Source organism: Panthera pardus, unplaced genomic scaffold (genome assembly GCF_024362965.1).
Source record: "Panthera pardus isolate Hobbes unplaced genomic scaffold, ASM2436296v1 HiC_scaffold_27, whole genome shotgun sequence".
NCBI classification, from domain to species: domain Eukaryota; kingdom Metazoa; phylum Chordata; class Mammalia; order Carnivora; family Felidae; genus Panthera; species Panthera pardus.
Genome location: NW_026526843.1, coordinates 35,375,490 through 35,395,604, shown reverse-complemented (window position 1 = coordinate 35,395,604; position 20,115 = coordinate 35,375,490). Strand labels below are relative to the sequence as shown.

Below are 20,115 nucleotides of genomic sequence, written 5' to 3'. Positions count from 1 at the left end.
CCACCTTTGTGAGTTATCAAGGCCAAATGAATCTAGCCAAGCCACCACTCCCCACAAGCTAACATGATGACAGAGACTCAGGCAAGCACCATTAGCAAGAAGACTCCCCTCCAAGAAGTAAAGCACTTGCAAAACCAGGTTCCCAAAAGATCCATCACTGCCATCCTGCCCAGACCACCTTACCTAACTGAAATTGATTGGAGACATTCCCACATGTTTGCATTATCTCCGGGCTATTCCATCCTAAGGGGTATAATGCACAGCCTGAGCTTATCAGCAACCCTGGAAAGAAAAGCATACACATAGGTAGAAGAAAATGTAACAAGTCTTCTGTCACCCCAAATTTCTCTCTGGATTAGCTCAGCTCCAACTCTGCCTCTTGTTCCCAGAGTTTATCTTTCCCCTTTAACCTTAAATGTCTGTGACACTACCAACTCAACAGGATTTCTTGGCCATGTCATAAGTAGTGAGCTGCAGTAGATAGTAGAGGGAACAACTTCTAAAGAAAAGGCAGTATTAGGAATTAAGACAGGCCGGTGTACTTTTCACAGGCAAAATGTTTTTGACAACGACCCACAAAGCTAACTTGGCCTCTCCAGTTGGACTCTTCTTCTATCTTGGTCTGATTTTCAAAAGACAACAATGTAGAGAATGTTACTCTTTCCTAAAACTCAGCCTTTTCTAAGAGTCAAATGGGTCCTTAATGGTTAAAGGTAGGTCATGGCTTCTATCACTTAGACTCAGCTGCCAGACTGATATCTACAGAAAGCATACACATTGGGTAGGCTTCTCCTGGTGAGGAGGGCACCACACTCCTTCTTCCAGAAATACTGTCTCATTCTGAGAAATCGTTCCAGCTTTATGCTAAGCATCTCTCCTTTATTTGGCTTCTGATACCTTCCGCTGTGCCCCCCATCTTCACATCCATTTTGTTTAGGTTATTTGGTCACTACAGAGAAACTATGGGATCTTAGCAATAACCTTACTCTTCTGACCAGAGATACAAATCTGGGTCTGCTTGCTGATACTTCCTTCTAAGGAAACTACATCATCCTCAGCTCTTCCTTACTGCCCAGGTTTACATTTTATAACCTATGACCTCTTCCTCCCTCATGTCTTTGGTGACAGTGCGGTGGACTACACATGACAGCTAACACAAAAACAACCAAATTCATTGGCTGCTCAATGATGGGTGACCTCATATCCTGGCATGAAGACATCAGCTGGGCCTGATTCTTCCTTCTGGACATTTTAATCCAGAAACAGAGATGCTGAGGGAGTTAGCAGATGGGGCAAAGGTTAGGGAAGAAACACCAAGAGGTAGAACCAAGTGTGTGTCAAGCTGAAGCCAAGTTCAATCCAGAGTTATGAATAGACATCAACTCTGGGTAGGCTGAGCAAACTGATTCCTAGAGAGAGAGAGAATACAGCGGCATGAAGCAGACACGCCATGGCGAAGAACTCCACACTTCCCCTGAAAGAGCTAGAGAAAAATCCAGTCCTTCCCAATGGCTTTCCAGTTCCACTTTCCTTGTGTTATAATCAACTCCCTTTTTAGTGAAAGAGCTCAAGTGAGGCTCTTCTACTTCCAACCAAGAGAGCCTAATTACAAGAACACTATCCCTGGGTGCCACACCAAAGGTTATGGGAAGGTCATGTGCCAGAAATATACATGCAGAGACTAATAACACAGAACCTCCACGGAGCAGGGCTTTGATCAATGATGAATGAATGGCATATTTATAGGTTCCAGAGCTCTAGGGCTCGGCTGGACAGTGAAAGGCAGGCTACTCCAGGGACTGCTGGCCTCCCCTGCACCTCCCTTTCCCCGCTGAGGAAGATTCCACGTACACGCTGAGAAGCTAATAAGTCCACTCTGCCTTAAGATGAATCCTTTCGGAAGAAGACCACAAAGTACTCTAAGCTTGTCTGCAACATGGCAGCCAGCTTTTCTTAATATTCAATGAGTCCAGAGAAAAAGATGAGGTAGCAAGAAGAGTTTAAATAGGAAAACTGAGATAACTTTCTAACAGTAAGAGAGGGTTTGGAAACTAAAAGAATGACCAATTAAGGTTAGAAATTCTCTTCAGTGGAATGCTTAAAATTAGAAGGCATTCTTATCTGTCTCGTAGTCATAAAGGAAACGAAACTGGTCACTCAAAGGTCTTCCTAAGCTCTGGAATTTATCCAGTAGCAATGGAACAACACTCCTATTTGTTTAGGGATTCCTTCGTCGTGTTCGTTTGTTTTTACCACAGATGAACTGAAATCCTATGATATGAAGAGGTATCAGCCAGAATATGGAGCTCAGAGTGTGCACAATGGGTTAAAGACAAAATGGGAAACGAATCCTAAGCCTTTTCCTGCTCCTGGTACTTATCCTTTGAGAGAAGAGTTACTAAAAAGTGAGCTTTTCCACATAAACTAGGAAGAAAAGAACACACGTTAATGAAAGAACAGCAGTTCAGCTTTCTAACCTCCACCTTCAAAGCCCTGGGACTGTCATGAGCTCTAGTGCTGGCCGAGTGTCTGTCTTGCCATGGCTGAAGAGGGTGGAACTTCTTCAGCCCTCTCTTGTTCCTCAGACCTTACCGTGTTGAGAAGCTTAGGTCAGGAACTATCTTCTCCAGGAAGCCTTTCTCACAATCCCCCAGGTGCCCCGCCCCCAGCCTAAGTTAACATTTTCCTCCCCTCTGTTCCCACAGCACCTTGTGCTTACTCCTGTGACTGAAATATCCTGTGATATATATCTTTTACAACTGATTGTGGTCTGCTTCCCTCACTAAAGTGTGTGTTCCTTCTGGAGGGTATGATGCTAAGTGAAATAAGTCAGTCAGAGAAAGACAGACGTCATATGTTCTCGCTCATAGGTAGAATTTGAGAAACTTAACAGGAGACCATGAGGGAAGGGAAGGAACGGAAAAATAGTTACAAACTGAGAGGGAGTCAGACCATAAGAGACTCTTAAATACAGAAAACAAACTGGGGGTTGCTGGGGGTGCAGGGGAAGGCGAAAATGGGTGATGGGCATTGAGGAGGGCACTTGTTGGGATGAGCACTGGGTGTTGTATGTAAGTGATGAACCATGGGAATCTACTCCCAATGAATGTATTCTTAATAAAATGTTTTGAGAAAAAAAAAGTGTGTGTTTCTTGAAGGGAGGGGCCTTATTTATCTTCGACTATGTACCCTTGGTACCTGGTACATAATAAGTGCCCAATAAATGCATCTGTTTCAGAGTATGCTCTGGGTACCTAACAGACAGCTTACTTTGCCCACACTACCCAAGGGGGAAGCCTTTTGAAGGGATCTTCTTAGCATGGATGGGAGATCATCCTAGACACCTAGTACAGCTATAGAATCCTAGAGAGGGAAAGGCCTCTGGAGATTACCTACTCTAATCCGTCCGCATTACAGATGTGGATATTGAGACTCAGAGAGGGACAGTGATTTACCTATAGTCACATAGCCAGTTACTGGAAACACTTTTTCTCACTAATCAGAGAGATCATCAACCCTTAGAAGCTCTGTCCTTCTATCCAGAAATGACTGCCTTTTGACAACAATATCTCTAGCAAGCACTAGGAATCTTATAGGCATTAGATCCAGAGAGATGGTACAACACAATGGCTTCAGAGAACAATACTGGATTATATATACTTGAAAGTTATTAAGAGACTAGATCTTAGATGTTTTCACCACACACACACACACAAGGAATGAAATGAGGTGATAGATTGTTATCTAACCTTATTGTGGTAATCATTTCACAATATGTATGTGTATGAAATCACATTTTACACCTCAAACTTACAGTGTCCTATGTCCGTTATATTTTAAGAAGCTGGAAAAAAAGAGAGAGAATGGATTCTCTAGTCAGTCTAGATCTAAGTTCAAATTTCAGCTCTGCCACCTAGAGGCTGTGTGACTTTCGGCAAGTTACTTAATCTCTCTGTGCAGTTATCTCATCTTTAAAATGAGAATAGTACTCTATCCTATAGGGCTGCTTCAAAAAGTAATACTCATAAAGTACCTAGCATATAGAAAGTGCTCAATAAAAAATATTATTATTAAACAGCAGCCTCCCCCTATGACTCCTCTCTCAACTTCTCACATATAATATTCTCTGTGCTAATTTCTTTCTCACCTCTTTGTCCTCATAAGAAAAACCAGTTGAAAAGTCAAAAACTGAATAGGGCTCGATTCAAAAGCTGCCTGTTTTGGAGTTGTTATCTCGCAATTTTTTGCAGGCACCAAGCCAGAGACTAGAAATCTCGGCCAGGCATGTGTTCTGCCCCAGTGCATGTGGCCCCATACTCTGCCCAACCAGCCTTCCTACTCTTCCTATCCTCTGTCCTCCCTCCTGCCTTTTAAATGATGAACACAGCATATTCAGCATATTCCTGGGCTGCTCTGATGGCAGAAAAAAACTAGTTTAATGTTTAATTATTTTTGAGAGAGAGAGAGAGCGAGTGGGGTAGAGTCAGAGAGGGAGGGAGACACAGAATCCAGAGCAGGCTCCAGGCTCTGAGCTGTCAACACAGAGCCCAACACGGGGCTCGAACTCACAAACTGTGAGATCATGACCTGGGCTGAAGTCAGATGCTTAACTGACTGAGCCACCCAGGTGCCCCAGAAAAAAACTAGTTTAAATCCCAACTCCAGCCCTGTGTGAGATCTAGCCCCGGCTCCCACTTCTGTATGTGTTATTGCTAACTCCTGGTTTTGTCTAACCAGATACGTCCCTTGGAAAAGTCTGCCCCAACTGCTTCTGTTCAGCTGGGTACTTTCTTATTCTCACCTGTCTCTAGAAAGGATCTTATACTTTTCCCTGCCAAGAAGGAAGTTCCTTATATTTCCTTCTCAACTATTTCTTCTTTGTTTAGCTCTCACTGAAAATAGAGAACAATTCACAAGCATCTTGCATATGTACACACAGGGGAATGTGAGAGTATGTTCTCATTCTTACTTCCCTACTATACAGTGACCAGTGGGCTGCTATCTTGTTTCCCTTCTTTGACTGTTCTTTCCACAAGAATCCCCTATCCCAAAATATACCAAATATCCTCCCCTAACTTTGTTGCTATAGTCTGAATTCCCTTCTCTGACCAAGCAGAGGCCTGGAGTTGAACACTTTCTTCAGCCCTTGTGGCAGGCAACCTCAACACCAATACAAACCCTCAGACTCGCTCACCGTCTCGGACAGAACGTGGAACCCTTCTTGCAGCTACATCCCAGCTACACTCAACCTTCCCTTGATGACAGAATGACTACTTTCCCATACCCCAACAGTCATATAACCTCCTTCTAACTGCACATTCTCCATTAGGCAGATGCCTAACCTTCGTCTCTGGGCAGAGAAAGTCCCATCCCTGGGTGTTACCAATCCCCTTTGCTACCCCTTCCGCCATCCACAAGCGCAGATATTGAGTATGCAGCCATTTTGTGGCACTCTCCACCCCATCCCCAAATATCTGTCCAAATATGGTTATTAGGTAGTTTGAATTTACCACCTGAGCAGAAGTCCAGTTCTCAAACGTACTAGAAAATGTATAAATCTGCCCTCTAGCTATAATCTTAGCTTTCCCTTCCCGGGGAGCTCCTCACTCAACTCTCTAATTCATTTGACCCCATATTCTCTCTTGGAGTTATAAGAAAGTTTACTTCTGCAAGAAATATTTAAGGTAGATCAGGGGAGACTTCACATAGAGGCTACATTTGACCTGAACTTGGAGAAAGAGGCAGATGTTTACAGGCAGAGATGGAAGAAAAGGGAGTTCTAGGAAAAAGCAACATTATGAACAACACTGAGCAGAGGTTCTCAAATGTTGGTGTGTATGAATGAAAGATCATAGCTACCTCTGCTGTAGGAACAAGGGAATATGATCGGGATATGAAGGAGACTATAAATGTATCGGTAACATATTTCTTAGGCTGACCGGTGCATACATCTCAACTGTTTTATACTATATTGTCAAGAATAGATCAGTCTAAGGAGACTGTGTAAAATACAGAGTATAAGGCATCAGTTCTGATTCAGTAGGCTTAGAATGGCACTAACAAGCACCCCAGGTAATTCTTATACAAACGGTTCATGGGCCTCTCTAAAAAAACACTGTGATAGCATTTCATCTTCAAGAGGAAAAGGACAAATCAGTAGCACCGGTGCATAAGGCCCAGGGCTGAGAGTCAGGAGCCCTGACCCATATTCTCCGCTCTGCTCCAATTTGGTACCTAAGTATTTGCTAGTGGGTTAACTTCTTTAAATACTATTTTCCCAAGCAGAAAGCCACTTTTATCCTCGTTCATCATGGTAAGGATAAACTAAATGATGCCTGGTGAAACTTGAGGGATTTTTCCAGGAAATGCATGGTTTACAGGGAAGATAATGGGGTTTTGTTTTTGTTTTTGTTTTGTTTTTGACTTTGTTTTTGTTTTGTTTTATTTTTAGAAAAAGAGCCCCCTTTCCTTGATTCAAGTTCTCAGTGATCTGTCTCTAGTGGCAATTTTCACTGAGCTCGAAGCATGTAACATTAGGACCTTACGTGGAAAGAAACACTGGTGCCTGTCTGGGTACGTTGAATTATATCTCCTTAACCAAAAAAAAAAAAAAAAAAATGTCCAGAGTGGTGGTTCTCACTTGCGTTGGGAAAAAGGAACACAGCATACACATCAGAGTCACTGGGGAGATTTTTCAAAACATGCAGACGTCCACCTGTTGCTATGTAAATCAGAATGGGAAAAAGGTTGAGAGAGTTGGGGAGTCCACATATTTTTAAGCCCTCCAGGTGATCTTGATACATTCCCTGCTCGAGAAAGATTCTTGGCCTCCCTCATGTAACCCGATCCAAGATCTTATACTTTTTCCTGCCAAGAAGTTCCTTATATTTACTTCTCAACTATTTCTTCTTTGTTTAGCTCGCACTGAAGATAGAGAACAATTCACAAGCATCTTGCATATGTATACACAGGGGAATGTGAATAATGACCTTGTTCTCAGGGACTGGGGGCCAGCTGTTTGGAAAGCCCAGCATCCCCAGGGTTGAAATAATCTCCTGGCCAGATGTTTCCTTCACCGGTTGGAGCAGGGCATGAAGGTCCCAGTGGAAGGCTCCCTGGACCCTAGGCTTGTCCAGCTGGATCAGCTGCAGGTGGAGCAAATGGGACCCAAGGGCCCCATCAGGTCACCTTGCTAAGTCTGACTCAGGCCAGCAGCTCTTTATTTCTTCCTGTCTCTCCCACTTCCCACTGTTCATCTCTGTGGGCAGCTGCCAAACTGGGGAACACGAGTCAGGCAGGGGGGAGGGAGTAGTTCTTAATGGATACTCCATCTCTTCAGTGGTTTGGGGTCTGGCAGAGATCAACCAGACCTAAAACAAATTGGCTCCACCCCCCTGCTGCATTTCGGTTAATGCACTAGCTGCCGAGAAGCAGGCAGGCCTGGAACAACAAAATCAATTCCCCTCAGCTGAACAGCAAGCTTAAACTTAACCCCCACAGCTCTTTCTCTTGTGTCTTTTATCCGTGGTGCTAAACGTGCTGTTCAGGCTTGGCTTCCTGACACTGACAGAGCATACCTCCGAGGGGTCAGATACAAGATCTCTGGAGACCCTTGGGTGATGGTCATGTGCCAAGGGGCTCCTAGGAAATATGATGCATCCAAGCAGTCTTCACCATTCCCTCACATCTGATGTAACCTTGACAGGTGACGGCTTTTAAAAAGGAGGTACAAACGACTCTTATTTGGCTGGTGTTACAGATGGGAGAGCTGTGGAAATTTAGCCATCTGTCCAGTATCATTCACTTATCCAGGGATAAACCTTGAACCACCATACCTTGGGTCTTGACTCCTATGACTACTGTCAAATGGCATTTTATTTTTGAACTTTAAAGGCCCTCACCCAGGTATAAATACTGTGACCATATGCCTATGAGCAAGGGTCAATGGGGAATCATTCTATATGAGGAACCACATAAGAGGAAAATAGTACTAATGTTTTGCTTCCTATGTATGACACCTGCCACTCAGCCAAAGTTCTTCCCCACTCAGTCCATGAGTGTATTGTAAAATTCCATCACCTACCCACATACCTCCTCAAGAATTTCCTCTGAGTTTCTAAACCTTGGAAGTGGGATCAACTAAAATATATCATATGGAGAAACATAAGGGTTTTTGTAAAAGTCTCAGTCAAGCCCAAGTAAGCTGGGAGTAGGAGCCACTGTTAATAATGCTTGGACTCTGGTGGAAGCTGTTGTTACTTGCCTTCTGATTCCTACCAATTAGCCCCTCTCACCCTCTGCTGGCAACTCTTAGAAATTCAAGTGAGGCTAAGCTGTCACTCTCAAATCAGAATAGAAAAGGACTCAGGGTGCTAACGTCCCCTGGGGGAAACAAAAAGGATAAGATGTGAAGGAACCCAGCTCTCACGTGTTCAACTTATCCTAAGATATGCTAGACACTGCCATAGCTGTGTATTCATTCTTCTACAGTTACTGAAGACCTGGTCTGTGCCAGGCACCGAACTGGGCCCTGAGAATATAAATATAAGTTGTAAAGACCGTCCCTTTCTCCCGCCAGCTAAGTGTTATTTTCTGAAATAACGTGTCCATAAAAGTGCTGAGCTATCTATAGCATGCCCAAGATTTCAGGTGAAAAGTGAGCCTATTTAAGGTTTATTTGTGATACCCATAGAGCCCCCAAAGGGAGACAAAGTCATTGGCTTAGACCAGCCTTAGTAACTGGTTCTGTACCATGGTTTTCAAGGGGGAAGAAAGGAGCTAGTCTAATGACTTTCAATGTGGCGAGAAAACCATTAGTAGCTAAAGAATGGAAAATTTCAGGAATAAGGGAGACTAGAATGTGAATTCACATTTAAAACTTTTACAGTGAGTCTGAAGAAAGAGGGAACCAGAAAATATCACCTTAACTGGAACAACACAAAGAAACTGGCAATTTTCATAAGCAGGTCAAGAAACCATGATGTGTTAGTTCAGGGTTTCTCGACCTTGGCATGATTGTCATTTTGTGCCGGATACTTCTTTGTTGTTGGAAATTGGAAGCTGTCATGTTTTTGTGCCTTGTGGGATATTTAACATCATCCCACATCTTTATCCACTGGATGTCAATAGCACACTCCCCAAGTTGTGATAATCAAAAGTGTCTCAAAGAGATTACCAAACGTCCAGGGCAGGGCGGGAATAGCTCCTGTTGAGAAACAATGTCTTTGTTCACCACTATTCTCTTACTCCAAAGCCATCTCAATACAGTCATTAGAGAGAATAAAGAAATTTAGCATCTGCGCCATCTTGCCAATGAACAAATTCAAGGAAGGAAGGGAGGTGAGCATACTAGAGGTCACTGTCACTTGCCCAGCCACTGGGCAACTTAGCGTAAGAGCCAGAAGTGGGAACCAAGTTTCTTGGCTCCATTCACACACATTGTGCTGCTAATGGAGATGATAATGATGATAACTTGAATAATGATTCTAAAACTTCATGAACAACAACCACAAACTTCAGCAAGATGTTCTACCAGCACTTTTTCCCAGTGCCCCATTTAGGTATAAAATATAACACATACATTTGCCTGTCTACACTTGCCTTTTCTTCTCGCAAAGTTCAAATTAAACTGCCCCCATCGCCTTCCCGCAGTCTGCCATATTTGCATTTTGCTCTTTCCTGGCCCATCTGCACACTACCAGCACCCCAGGTCTTCTGCACTAAATTTAGAGGGAGTCTGAATGAGGGGAAAAATGAGTAGGGTGGGTCAGGGCCATAGGAAATTGGGATAGACTGTTAACAGCTACCAGATAGGGCTAGCCTTAGATATAGGGCAAATAAGCAGGGACCTACAGTCTGTCTGGTACCTAGCATTTCACTTTTAGAAATATATTCCTTTGGTGAAGGCTGTACATTAAACTTGTCAGTAATTAGCACTTGCGTGTACATGTTTATCAGATCATTGCCCTTTGAGATCACTACCAGAGATCAAGGCTCTCGGAGATCAAGTGTATTTAGAGTATATGTTGCTGCCCCTGGAAAGCGGACCTGGATAAAAGTCTTCAATGGGCACTGCTCAGGCGGAAGAAGGTGATGAAAATGGAGGCTAAAAAAAAAAAACAAAAACGAAAAACAAAAAACCCAGATACCAACTTTGCTACTAGCCCGTTTTGCTGTGAGTAAAACCCTGCTATAGATTGCACTCTGGGGAGTCCTGGGCTGGGTGTTTCAAAGGCGTTCGGGTTGGATAAACAGGAGGGGCTGAGAGTGGATTTCCCCGTAAGGCAACACGTCCCACCCCCACCCCCACCGCCAAGCTCCACAACCTGCCCAGCCCCGGTGACACAGTCTTACCTCCCACGAACTGTGCTGCTCCCATGCAACGTCCCATCATTCTGGAGATGAGCCCCTCCATGCAGCAGCCCAGGACAGCAGCCAGTGCCACGAGGAGCAGCAGAGCACAGCCGGCACCTGTCACCACTGTGCACATCTGCCAGGCCAGGCTTGGGATGGCACTGAAGCTGGCATAGCGCCCACACTCTTCCACCATGATCAGACTGTGCCCCTCTCCCCGCACGGGGTAGTTGCACCTCCGGAATGTGCTGAATGACACTGGCTTCCCCAGCTGGGATCCAAAGAGCCAGTAAGGCAGGAAGTAACTGGTAGAACTGGCCACAGCAGTACCAAGGGACAGGAAGGCCCAGAGGGTCCCCACCAGGGTCAGGCTGCTCCTCATGGTCCCAGGTTTCTCTGCAGGGATGGGGAGATGAGTTGGGTCATAGCACCAAATGCAGAAAGTTAGCAAGCAGGCCAGTTTCATCTGGCTGGCCAGTCCTAGGGCTCGTTTATGTACCACTTGGCCTTTGCTTCTGGATAAAATTATTCTCCTCAGGACCGTTTAGGTCCTTCTGGGATTCTGCTTTCCAGCATTTTCCCCATCTTCCCTTCCCTCCACCTGATTCAGATTTCTATGGTCTCTAGGCTGCAATGGAAGAGCCATAGAACTGAACTGGTGGCTGCTCCGGCAGCTCGAACGCAGCCTGATCAGACAGCTTTCAACTCTTGACGTCTAGCATGAAGCAAGTGGCAGGAGGGAAGGCTGAATGAAACCAAGGCTGCCCAGAGAATCCTCAGCTTCCGGTGGAACGGCTTTACTGGCCTGGAGGCCTGGAAGGAGATGGTATCTCAAGAGGGTCAGGAAGCAAGTTGTTTTCAGAGAGTGAGGGAGAAGGAAGACAACTCAGGGGGCTGCCCCTCCTACAAGGGAGAAGAAGGAAAGAGAGCTCACTGTGGGGGGTCACAGGATGTGCCCCTACGACCTATGTAGGATGTCTAAGAGGGCATCAATATGAGCCGTTCACAGGGTTGAAAAATGTGCAGAATAAAATATGGGGTTCCTCTCTCACACCCCATTCTTATCACTGAGTGAGCACTGATCAGTCACTTTTTCCCCAAAAGCAATACGAAGCAACTTTCCAACCAGTAAGCATTGTTTGACTCTAGACCGGCCATTAAGAAAACCTGCCTCATCCTTTGCTCCAAAGCTTCTCTTCTCTCTGACATGGATCAGGTGCCCCCTGCCTGGCAGCAGGAACGTATATATAGCTGTAAGGACCTTTCAAGGTGCTTCCGGAACAAGCAATCTCAGGTTCAAGACACCGAGAGCCTTTTCAGATCTCATCTCCTCAGCCCAGCTCACAAATGGCTTTCACAGACCCCTCTGTTGAAAATCGACCACTTCCCTCCCAACTCCATTAATCTGCCATTGCTTTCTGGCCGCAATTAGGGCAGCCAGAGACCACACTGCAGCTTGATGACAGCACTGTGAATGTCTCCAGCAGGCAGATGGTGGAGGATGTTTCAGAAACGTCTCCATGATTCATCACCATTGCTTAAGGCTACAGGTGGTGGGAGAGGGTTTCAGGGGTGGGGACCCAAGGTAAGGGGGACTGCGCAGGCACTGGCTGTATGGGCTACCATACTGCTAATTGGAGACATTGTCAGGAGCTAGAAGCAGCTGTTTTCAGGGTCTCAGGGACCGTGCCCAGCCATGGGCCCTTTCACAAGCACCATTACAGAGTGCCTGGCACAGAGTAGGCGCTCCAACTCATGTTAGTTTCATGAAACCCATTTCACAGAAGCAGCCAATTTCCAGGCTGGCAGGGACCTTAATGAATCTCCAATTTGACCTTCTTGTTTTATGTATGGGGGGTGGGGCACGGCCCAGTAAGGGGAGAAATGATTTCCCCTAAGTCATAGAGTAAATTAGCAAGCGGCAACACCAGAATAAGAAAATAAGAAACCCGATCTGCCTATTCCTGGGCCATTACTTTTCTACCACACAGTCCTAACATCCCTTCCCCACCCCCATCACTTTACGGACGGGAATCCGGAGAGGAAGTGATTTACCCAAGGGAAAAGGGCTAGTGAGGTACACTGGCCAGACCAGAGCCCAATTATTTGATTCTTAGCATAATGCTCTGTTTTCAGTCCACCGCAATTCCCCTCCTGAAACATATGTATTGTGTGCTATGTGTTTTGTGCAGGAAGGGAGAGGAGATCATAAATTGTAGGTGCTTACGTTGGAATGTTAGGGCTTGGGAAGAAAGTGCCCTGAGCTGGGCCCCTGGGAAGGAGGCTTTGTGCCTGATTGGGGGGCGGGGGGGTGGGCAGTGAGAAGAAGATGTGATGAGGGATTGAAAGCCAACAGGAGAAGTGGAACTAGTTTTAAGTAATTGCTGTTAGAAAACAGGTATGCTTGGCCGCAATGAGGTAATGCCTCTGCTTGTTATATTAGCGTTTGTAAGATTATGAGAAGTACAAGCAGAGCTCTGTTATGGGCTCACTTCCTGGTGAAGAAGCCCAGGCGGGAGGATGAAAGGAAACAAACTGACCAACGCAGCCTGCCGACTGCCTCATCGTATTCCCTTCCAAAGCCTTCACTTCACGTCCTCTGCCCAACAATCTGTGTTCCGTAAGAAAGGCAAGAAAGGCGTCACTCCCGATTTACAAATTAGCCCACTGAGTATCAGAAAGCTAAGTGGCTTGCCCAAGGTGACACAGTGATGTAATGCACAGCCATCATTTCCCACTGCTCATTCACCCACAACCTTCCCCCATTGTTCTCCTTTATCACCCCAGTAGTATTACACTTAAAAGCCTCCATGGTTTCCCATCCAGGATTTCAACAAAATGTTTACGAATGGGGAAAGAATTAGAGGCGCAGACTGGGAAGGTGGGAGAAAGGCCACTTCCTCTAAGCGGCGTGTAAACCAGCAGAACAAAAGCATTAGCTCTTCCAAGCTCAGCAGTTGTAGTCAGAACCAACCCCATAGGTTGCCCCAAAACATGATCGCCTGGAGATCCAAGGTTCCAGTATGACAACCAGTAGAAGGGCAGAGAATCTAAGGCAGAGAAAGAAACTATATCAGTGAGTGGTACCTAGACTATACTCGAAATAAGAGGTGGGGCTCTGACATAAGAGTATCATCATCTGTGACAAATCCAGCAGTTTAAAAAACTACAATACTGCCAACCACTGTCGCCACAATTTTCTTTTTTAAGTGGAATTTTGAACCCAAGATGTAAGATGGCAGAATCACAAAAGTCAGTTTAAATTGCACATGGTTAGCTTTAGGGAAACTCATCAGCTTTCAGAACTTAAATTAAATACTTCTAACTTCAGAAAAGACTCATTGTCCTTACTTCATTCAGGACTGGGATGACAAATTATGCTGGTTCTCCTGGGACTGAGGCATTTCCTGGCACTTTCAGTGATAAGACTAGGAGAGTTAGTCATTCTATTTAGTACTAGAGGTGTGGTGGGCCAGCACCGTCCGTGGACAGCAAGTTCAGAATCACTGGCACAGCTAACTCTCTAATGTTCTCTCTCCAGAGAGAACAATATAAAGTCAGAAGTGACCATGAAATTACACGGGGGCGAGATGAAGCCTATGTGTTTTGAATGTAAGCCTTTCTGGATCATAGATGAGACCTCATGCAGTCAAGGAAGAGGTCTCACAGATCCAATTGCCCCATATTTTCTGAGCCTAGAATAAGCCCCAACCCAGCTCGGGAATTAGAACGATTTCTCCTGTGGCTGGACAGAGAGGTCATGGGCCATGTGGACTCTAGGCAGGCACACTGCTACACGCTCACATGCACCAGGCGGGGAAGCACATTCAGTCAAGTGTTTTCAGTTCCTGTATTGCCTGCAGTGGAGTAACTTCCCTTCGTGACACGCCTCCAAAGCAATCCAAGTTCATTCCCAGGAACTAGCTAAGTCTCTTTGCAATGACGTAAATAAAAGTCACACACACAGTGCTATACTTCATTCTATCTTTATTCTTCTTGTATATGTCATGTACACAATGGCTTTGTTTCCCTGCCCTAGAATTCTAGCCACATAGCTACACTGGATTTCAGAAGCCAAGAACTCACCCTGGTGCTCCTGATAACTGGCCCAGTAACCAGGCATTGATTGATAGGATTGTTAATGACCCTCTCTCTTTAGGTGTCCTATGGTCCCTCATCCCTTAGTTTCTTCATCTCCTAAATGGGTCACATGCCTGTTTCTGAGAGTGGTCGTGGTCATATAAGATGCAGTGAGTGTAGCCAGAAAGTTATAACAACCAGAGTGGAAGCGTGAAGTGTCTTCTGCATTTACCGTTCTTTACGGAAGGCTGATGTTCACTAATCTTTAGAGACATGGTGGTCATTCTAATGCAGACTCGTGGGTAGGAATCACTTCAACCTTTTGAGGCAGGAAACCCACCTAAGCCGCACATGTCCAATGGTCATGTACAGTGCTTTTAAAGAACTCTATAGAAGGAGAATCCACAACTTTCTCAGTAGTTTAACAACTCTCCCTGTCAATAAATCATTTATTATGTCTCGTTTTAAACCTTTTCTGCTGCAACGTAAGGGCAATTCCTTTGGTCGCGTGTCCTCAGAGGGCATGGAGAAGAGCTTGGCTGGTCTTCGAGATGACAGTCCTTAATCAACTCAGATTGCTGGTAGCTTACTTTTAGCCCTCCCCGCCCCAAGTGAGCATTCTACCTCTCTCTTTTGGTGTCTTATTGCCAAGTCTTTAACCATTCGTTCTCACCTTTTCATTCTCATGTGTTCTACTCACATGTGGGCACTTGGTATCAATGGAACTGGAAAAACCGCTCTTATTTCTTCCGGGTGGAAGAAAAGAAACCCAATCCTTCCTTTACTTCACTTTCTCTCCAGTCCCCACAGAAAAAGACTCAAATACTTTTGTTCCCGGTTAAGCTTGCCATACATCTTCTGAGTTAAGGAAAGCACCGCATTACAAATGTAACAGGGTCCAGGAAAAGCAGCCATTGAGTTAATGACCAGAATACAAAGAGGTCAGAGAGTCCCTGATCTGCAGCTGCGAAGGAAAACATGGCCGCAAGACTACTGGTCTGTGAGGAGCAGCTTTGTTGGCACTGGTGTTGGCAAAGGAATATGAACAGGCCTTTCTCCTCATGCCCCCCAGATGGTGTGCATCGCCTACCTGCCAACCCTGTTACAAATATATCATGCCCAGTGCTGAGACTTCTGTAGAAAGTGACACAGGCATAGGTTTCCAGGGGTAAATAGAGCCATGCTCCAGAAATATCTTTGCCCAATGGGATGCCTTGGATCAAGTTAGGTATATAAGCGGCCTGAACCTGAACATTCTAGATCTTTCTGCTTTGGACACAGCCTCAAAAAGGATCTACTACCCCTTCCCAAACATTTCTCTCATTTTCTACCACCTTAGTCCTTCAGACGTTATTCCTCTTCTGTATATCGCCACAATGGGAGTTACTCCTAGTCCTGTGCCTGAAATCATCTCATGATGTAGCTATTCCAAGGGCTTTGCTTCCCATTTGTGTCTAAGTGACTCAAAGACGACCTCACATTTTTAAGCTTTATGTGTACACATCTCAGTGAGTTTTGACATCTCCTTATATCTGTTTTACCATCACCACCATCAAGGTACTAGGACATATTTGTAACCTTCAAAAAGTTCCTTGTATTGGTTTTGTGTGTGTGTGTGTGTATGTGTATGTTAAGAATACAATGTAAGATCTATCCTCTTAATGTATTTTAAAGTGCACGGTACAGTCCCATTATCTATAGGCACAAAATTGTATGGAAGATCTCTAGAATTTACTCATCTATCAAGACTGAAACCGTATACCCATTGAGTAACAAGTCGCCATTTCCCCCTCCCCTCCAGCCCTTAGCACCACCATTCTTGTCTCTGCTTAATATCTCACTTTTGACCTAAGCTGTATCTTTCAAATTCCTGAGCTGATGTTTGCTGACCCTCTTTCTAAGCCTTGTCCCTCCTTCCCTCCTCTTTTATTCTGGAGTAGAAAGATTAGCAAAAACTAGCTGTGTTGGCTTTGTTTATTCATTCATTTGCATCTGAGATGCTCACAAGCAGGTAAGGCAGTTCAAGGCAAGAAGTCAGAGGGTAAGTGGAGACAGAAGACCAACTGAGTCACTGACAGCCTGGAAGACCAATTCTAAATAATCAAGTTGGCCATGCAGAGACAGAGAGAGCCCTTACAAAGACTCTCCACGGAAGGTCCTGGGCTATTCCCTTTCTCCAGAGTTTGAGGTTGGAAAGGTAAGAGTTGGAATGATTTCCCTAAATTTCATATGAACTTCTCCCTTCCCTAAAAAAAAATTCTGCTCACTGAGCTCCCCATTTGTCTTCTGCTTTGGAAAGTGAGGTATCAATTAGAGCTCTTCATCTCAGTTCTTATTCCAGCTGGACAGATGCCACCACCTTCAGTGATCAGTTGGTCAGCTATGAGTCTTATCTCACACCTTCCACCAGTTAGAAATGATTCCTACCAGCCTGCTCTGGAAAGACACTGTTAAGCTCTATCAAAGTGGACTAACTGGTACTGCCTCCCCCCAAACCCTTAGGTTCAAGGTCCCAGCATTGCTGCTGTTGCCCAGTAGACCCTCTACCTGTGGCCTCAATGGGGAATAGAATGCCAGCACAGCTGATCACCTCTACTCAGTGAAACTAGCCAGTATAGGAAGAAGGTGGGCTAGATACTTCTCCAATCACTTCAGCAGACACAAGAAGCAGTATGGCATATTAAGAGTTTCTCAAAATGGGGGCCCCAACGCCTCTGCATTAGAATCACCCTCCATGCTTGTTTTTCAATGCAGACTGTGACACTCCTTCTCAGAGTCACTGAATTACAATTTATGAGATTTGCATTTTTTAAAAATTCTGAATTGATTCTGATGGGAGCTAATGATTGAGAAAGCATGTTAGTGGAAAAGGGTCTGGATTTTGGCATCAGATCTGAGATAGGGCCCCAAGGTCTTCCCCTTACAGGTTATATGAACTTCAGAGGATCACTTAAGACCTCACAGTTTCAGTTTTATCTATAAAATGGAGATGATTAGGGGCACCTGGGTGGCTCAGTCAGTTGAGTGTCTCACTTTGGCTCAGGTCATGATCTCACAGTCTATGGGTTCGAGCCCCCGCATCAGGCTCTGTGCTGACAGCTCAGAACCTGGAGCCTGCTTCGAATTCTGTGTCTCCCTCTTTCTGCCTCTCCCCAGCTTGTGCTCTCCCTCTCTCTCTCTCTCTCTCTCTCTCACTCTCTCTCAATAATAAATAAATAAACTTAAAAATATATAAAATGGAGGTGATTAAACATAGTTCAAGAGAAATAACATTTGTGGTATGCCCAACAGGACAGGTCTCAATTATTTTCTCTTCTACTGGAAGAGATTCCATTCCCCTATAAGTAAGAGAGAAGACTTGAAGTCTCCCAAGAAGTAGAACATCCCTCCTTTCCCCACTCTTTCTCCTCCAGCCCCTCTCCCAGTGACTTCTTACCCCTCGGCTTCTTTCTGCATTCAGTTTCCCATCACAAAATGGAACCACTGGGCCCAGTGTTCTTTTCAAGAATGGATTTATAGTTTAAACTATTGCAGGTTTTCCTGTAAATCATCATGCTTGGCACATAGTAGGAACTCATAAATATTTACTGAGTGAATGCAATCTTTTGTTTCCAGCCTGACTGACTTCAACATCTGCACTTCAGTTTAACCCCATCACCCCATTTCAGTCCCGTAATCCCAATTTAGGCAAGTCTAGGAGATCAACCCAGCACATGAGCAAAGCGGATCCACTCTCCCTTCTATAGACAGGTCAGAACAAAATCCCTCCCTCCACTCCCAGAGACATGCACTTCCTCTCCTCAAGTTACCAACTCTCCTGGGGAATCCAGCTAGCAGTTAACCCTTAGGTCCTCAAACCATGTCAATATGAAATAGGAATCCAGCCCCAGATTCCTCTTACCCTCTGTGCAAACAACAGGCTCTGAGGAAGTAAAAATGCACCAGGCCCTCTTTGGGAAGAAAACAGCTTCTCTGAGCTGTGAGATGAAAGTACAGGAAGCCTGAGAAAGAAAAGGGAGAAGAGGGGCTGAGCAAGGGGGAGAGGGAGGCAGTTTCTTATCCAGCTGTTTCAATTGCATTTGGCCCAAGTTGCAAATTTACCTTCTGACCACGAAAGCTGATTGACTTGTTCCCTCTCTTCAGACTCAAATCTGAGAAACAACTTCTCCTCACAGCTTGTCAGAAGGGGATGGGAATCCCAGCTGCTCTTTGCAGTGATGCCTGAAAATCTTGCTTTACCTTTGGGAGAGAGGGGCGGAGTCCAACCTAATGGGAATTAACTCCACACACGCTGGAGGTTTCAGATCCAGCCTCAGACATGCAGGCACTTGAAGTAGCTTAGCTGGCACAGACTCCCCCACCTCCATCCTCACAGCTGCCAAGTCAGCTCTGTGTGTGTGTGTGTGTGTGTGTGTGTGTGTGTGTGTGTGTGTCTGCCGAGGAATAAAGGTTCTGCTCAACTTTCCTCAAAAGCCCGAAATAGTCCCCACCATATATGTCAGGTAGTAGACCTAAATGTCTAGAAACGCCAGAAAACACACGCCTGAATGGAGTAAGACACAATAATCTTCTTTTCCCAAACCAATTTCCACTGTCTGATGTTCCAACAGAGCAATCTATGACTCCAAGATGTAAAGAGTTTACATTTAAGAAACTTAAAATCACACATTGAAAAAGCTAAATAATGCTTCCTAAAAATAACAGCACCAGCAAAAGTCAGGGTCTAAATAATTGCGTTTGTGCTTGGGAAGGTAGCTGAGAGGTCTGGAGATTGTTGGAGTTCTGCCTGATGGTCTGATCCAACCTGATGTCATCTCTCCCACCTGTGAATGTCCCTGGCGCTCCGTATTATTTTGGGAAACTTATCACCTTCTACCTTGTGTTAGTTTTTTTGCATATGTGTCTCATTTCCCCTCCCAGATGCTGTGTGAATAGGGAAATTTGTTAAACAAAATGAGTTGTAAGGAGGAATGCTAACCAGTTTAACTTAATAGAGCATGCTAGACTAGTCCAAAATACCTTTACTTCTGTAATGTCCTACTTGCCTTCCTAGAATGCTATCAAGGTTTTCAGGCCTGTTTTCTAGCACTCTGTGGCAATCATTCAAAAGAGGAGAGTAAATGAACCAACAGTTCAACACACTTGTACCACAATTATTTAATGAAGTTAAAAGTTTTTCCTGCCTCCTGTGGATACAAGTGGGCATTCTGTCTTTTATCGGTGACAAACCACATTCCCATCTGTAATAATGGCTTACTAAGGCAGTTTCTGGGAGAGGGACAGATGAGCTCTTAGGTAGAATGTCAGATTTTTGGCAGCGTGAGCTCCTGAGATAAATTTTATCATCTCCCAGTTGTTGTCTCTTTAAGAATCACTGCTTCACAACAGAAAGACAAATAAAGAAACTGATCCCATTCACAATTGCACCAAAAAGCATAAAATACCTAGGAATAAATCTAACCAAAGATGTAAAAGATCTGTATGCTGAAAACTATAGAAAGCTTATGAAGGTAATTGAAGAAGATTTAAAGAAATGGAAAGACATTCCCTGCTCATGGATTGGAAGAATAAATATTGTCAAAATGTCAATACTACCCAAAGCTATCTACACATTCAATGCAATCCCAGTCAAAATTGCACCAGCATTCTTCTCGAAACTAGAACAAGCAATCCTAAAATTCA

The 20,115-nt window shown here is 44.7% G+C and overlaps 1 protein-coding gene across 1 annotated transcript in view; it reads right to left on the bottom strand.

Moving 5' to 3' along the window:
- LHFPL1 (LHFPL tetraspan subfamily member 1) overlaps nucleotides 1–10,870 on the bottom strand; it is a 40,527-nt gene extending 29,657 nt beyond the window's left edge. The window contains exons 1-2 of the mRNA XM_019426886.2: nucleotides 10,354–10,870; nucleotides 184–282 (exon numbers count right to left, since the gene is read on the bottom strand). Coding sequence (XP_019282431.2) covers nucleotides 184–282; nucleotides 10,354–10,819 — 565 coding nt within the window. The 5' untranslated portion in view covers nucleotides 10,820–10,870. The remainder of the gene's footprint in view (nucleotides 1–183; nucleotides 283–10,353) is intronic.
- Between the last annotated feature and the right edge of the window lie 9,245 nt (nucleotides 10,871–20,115).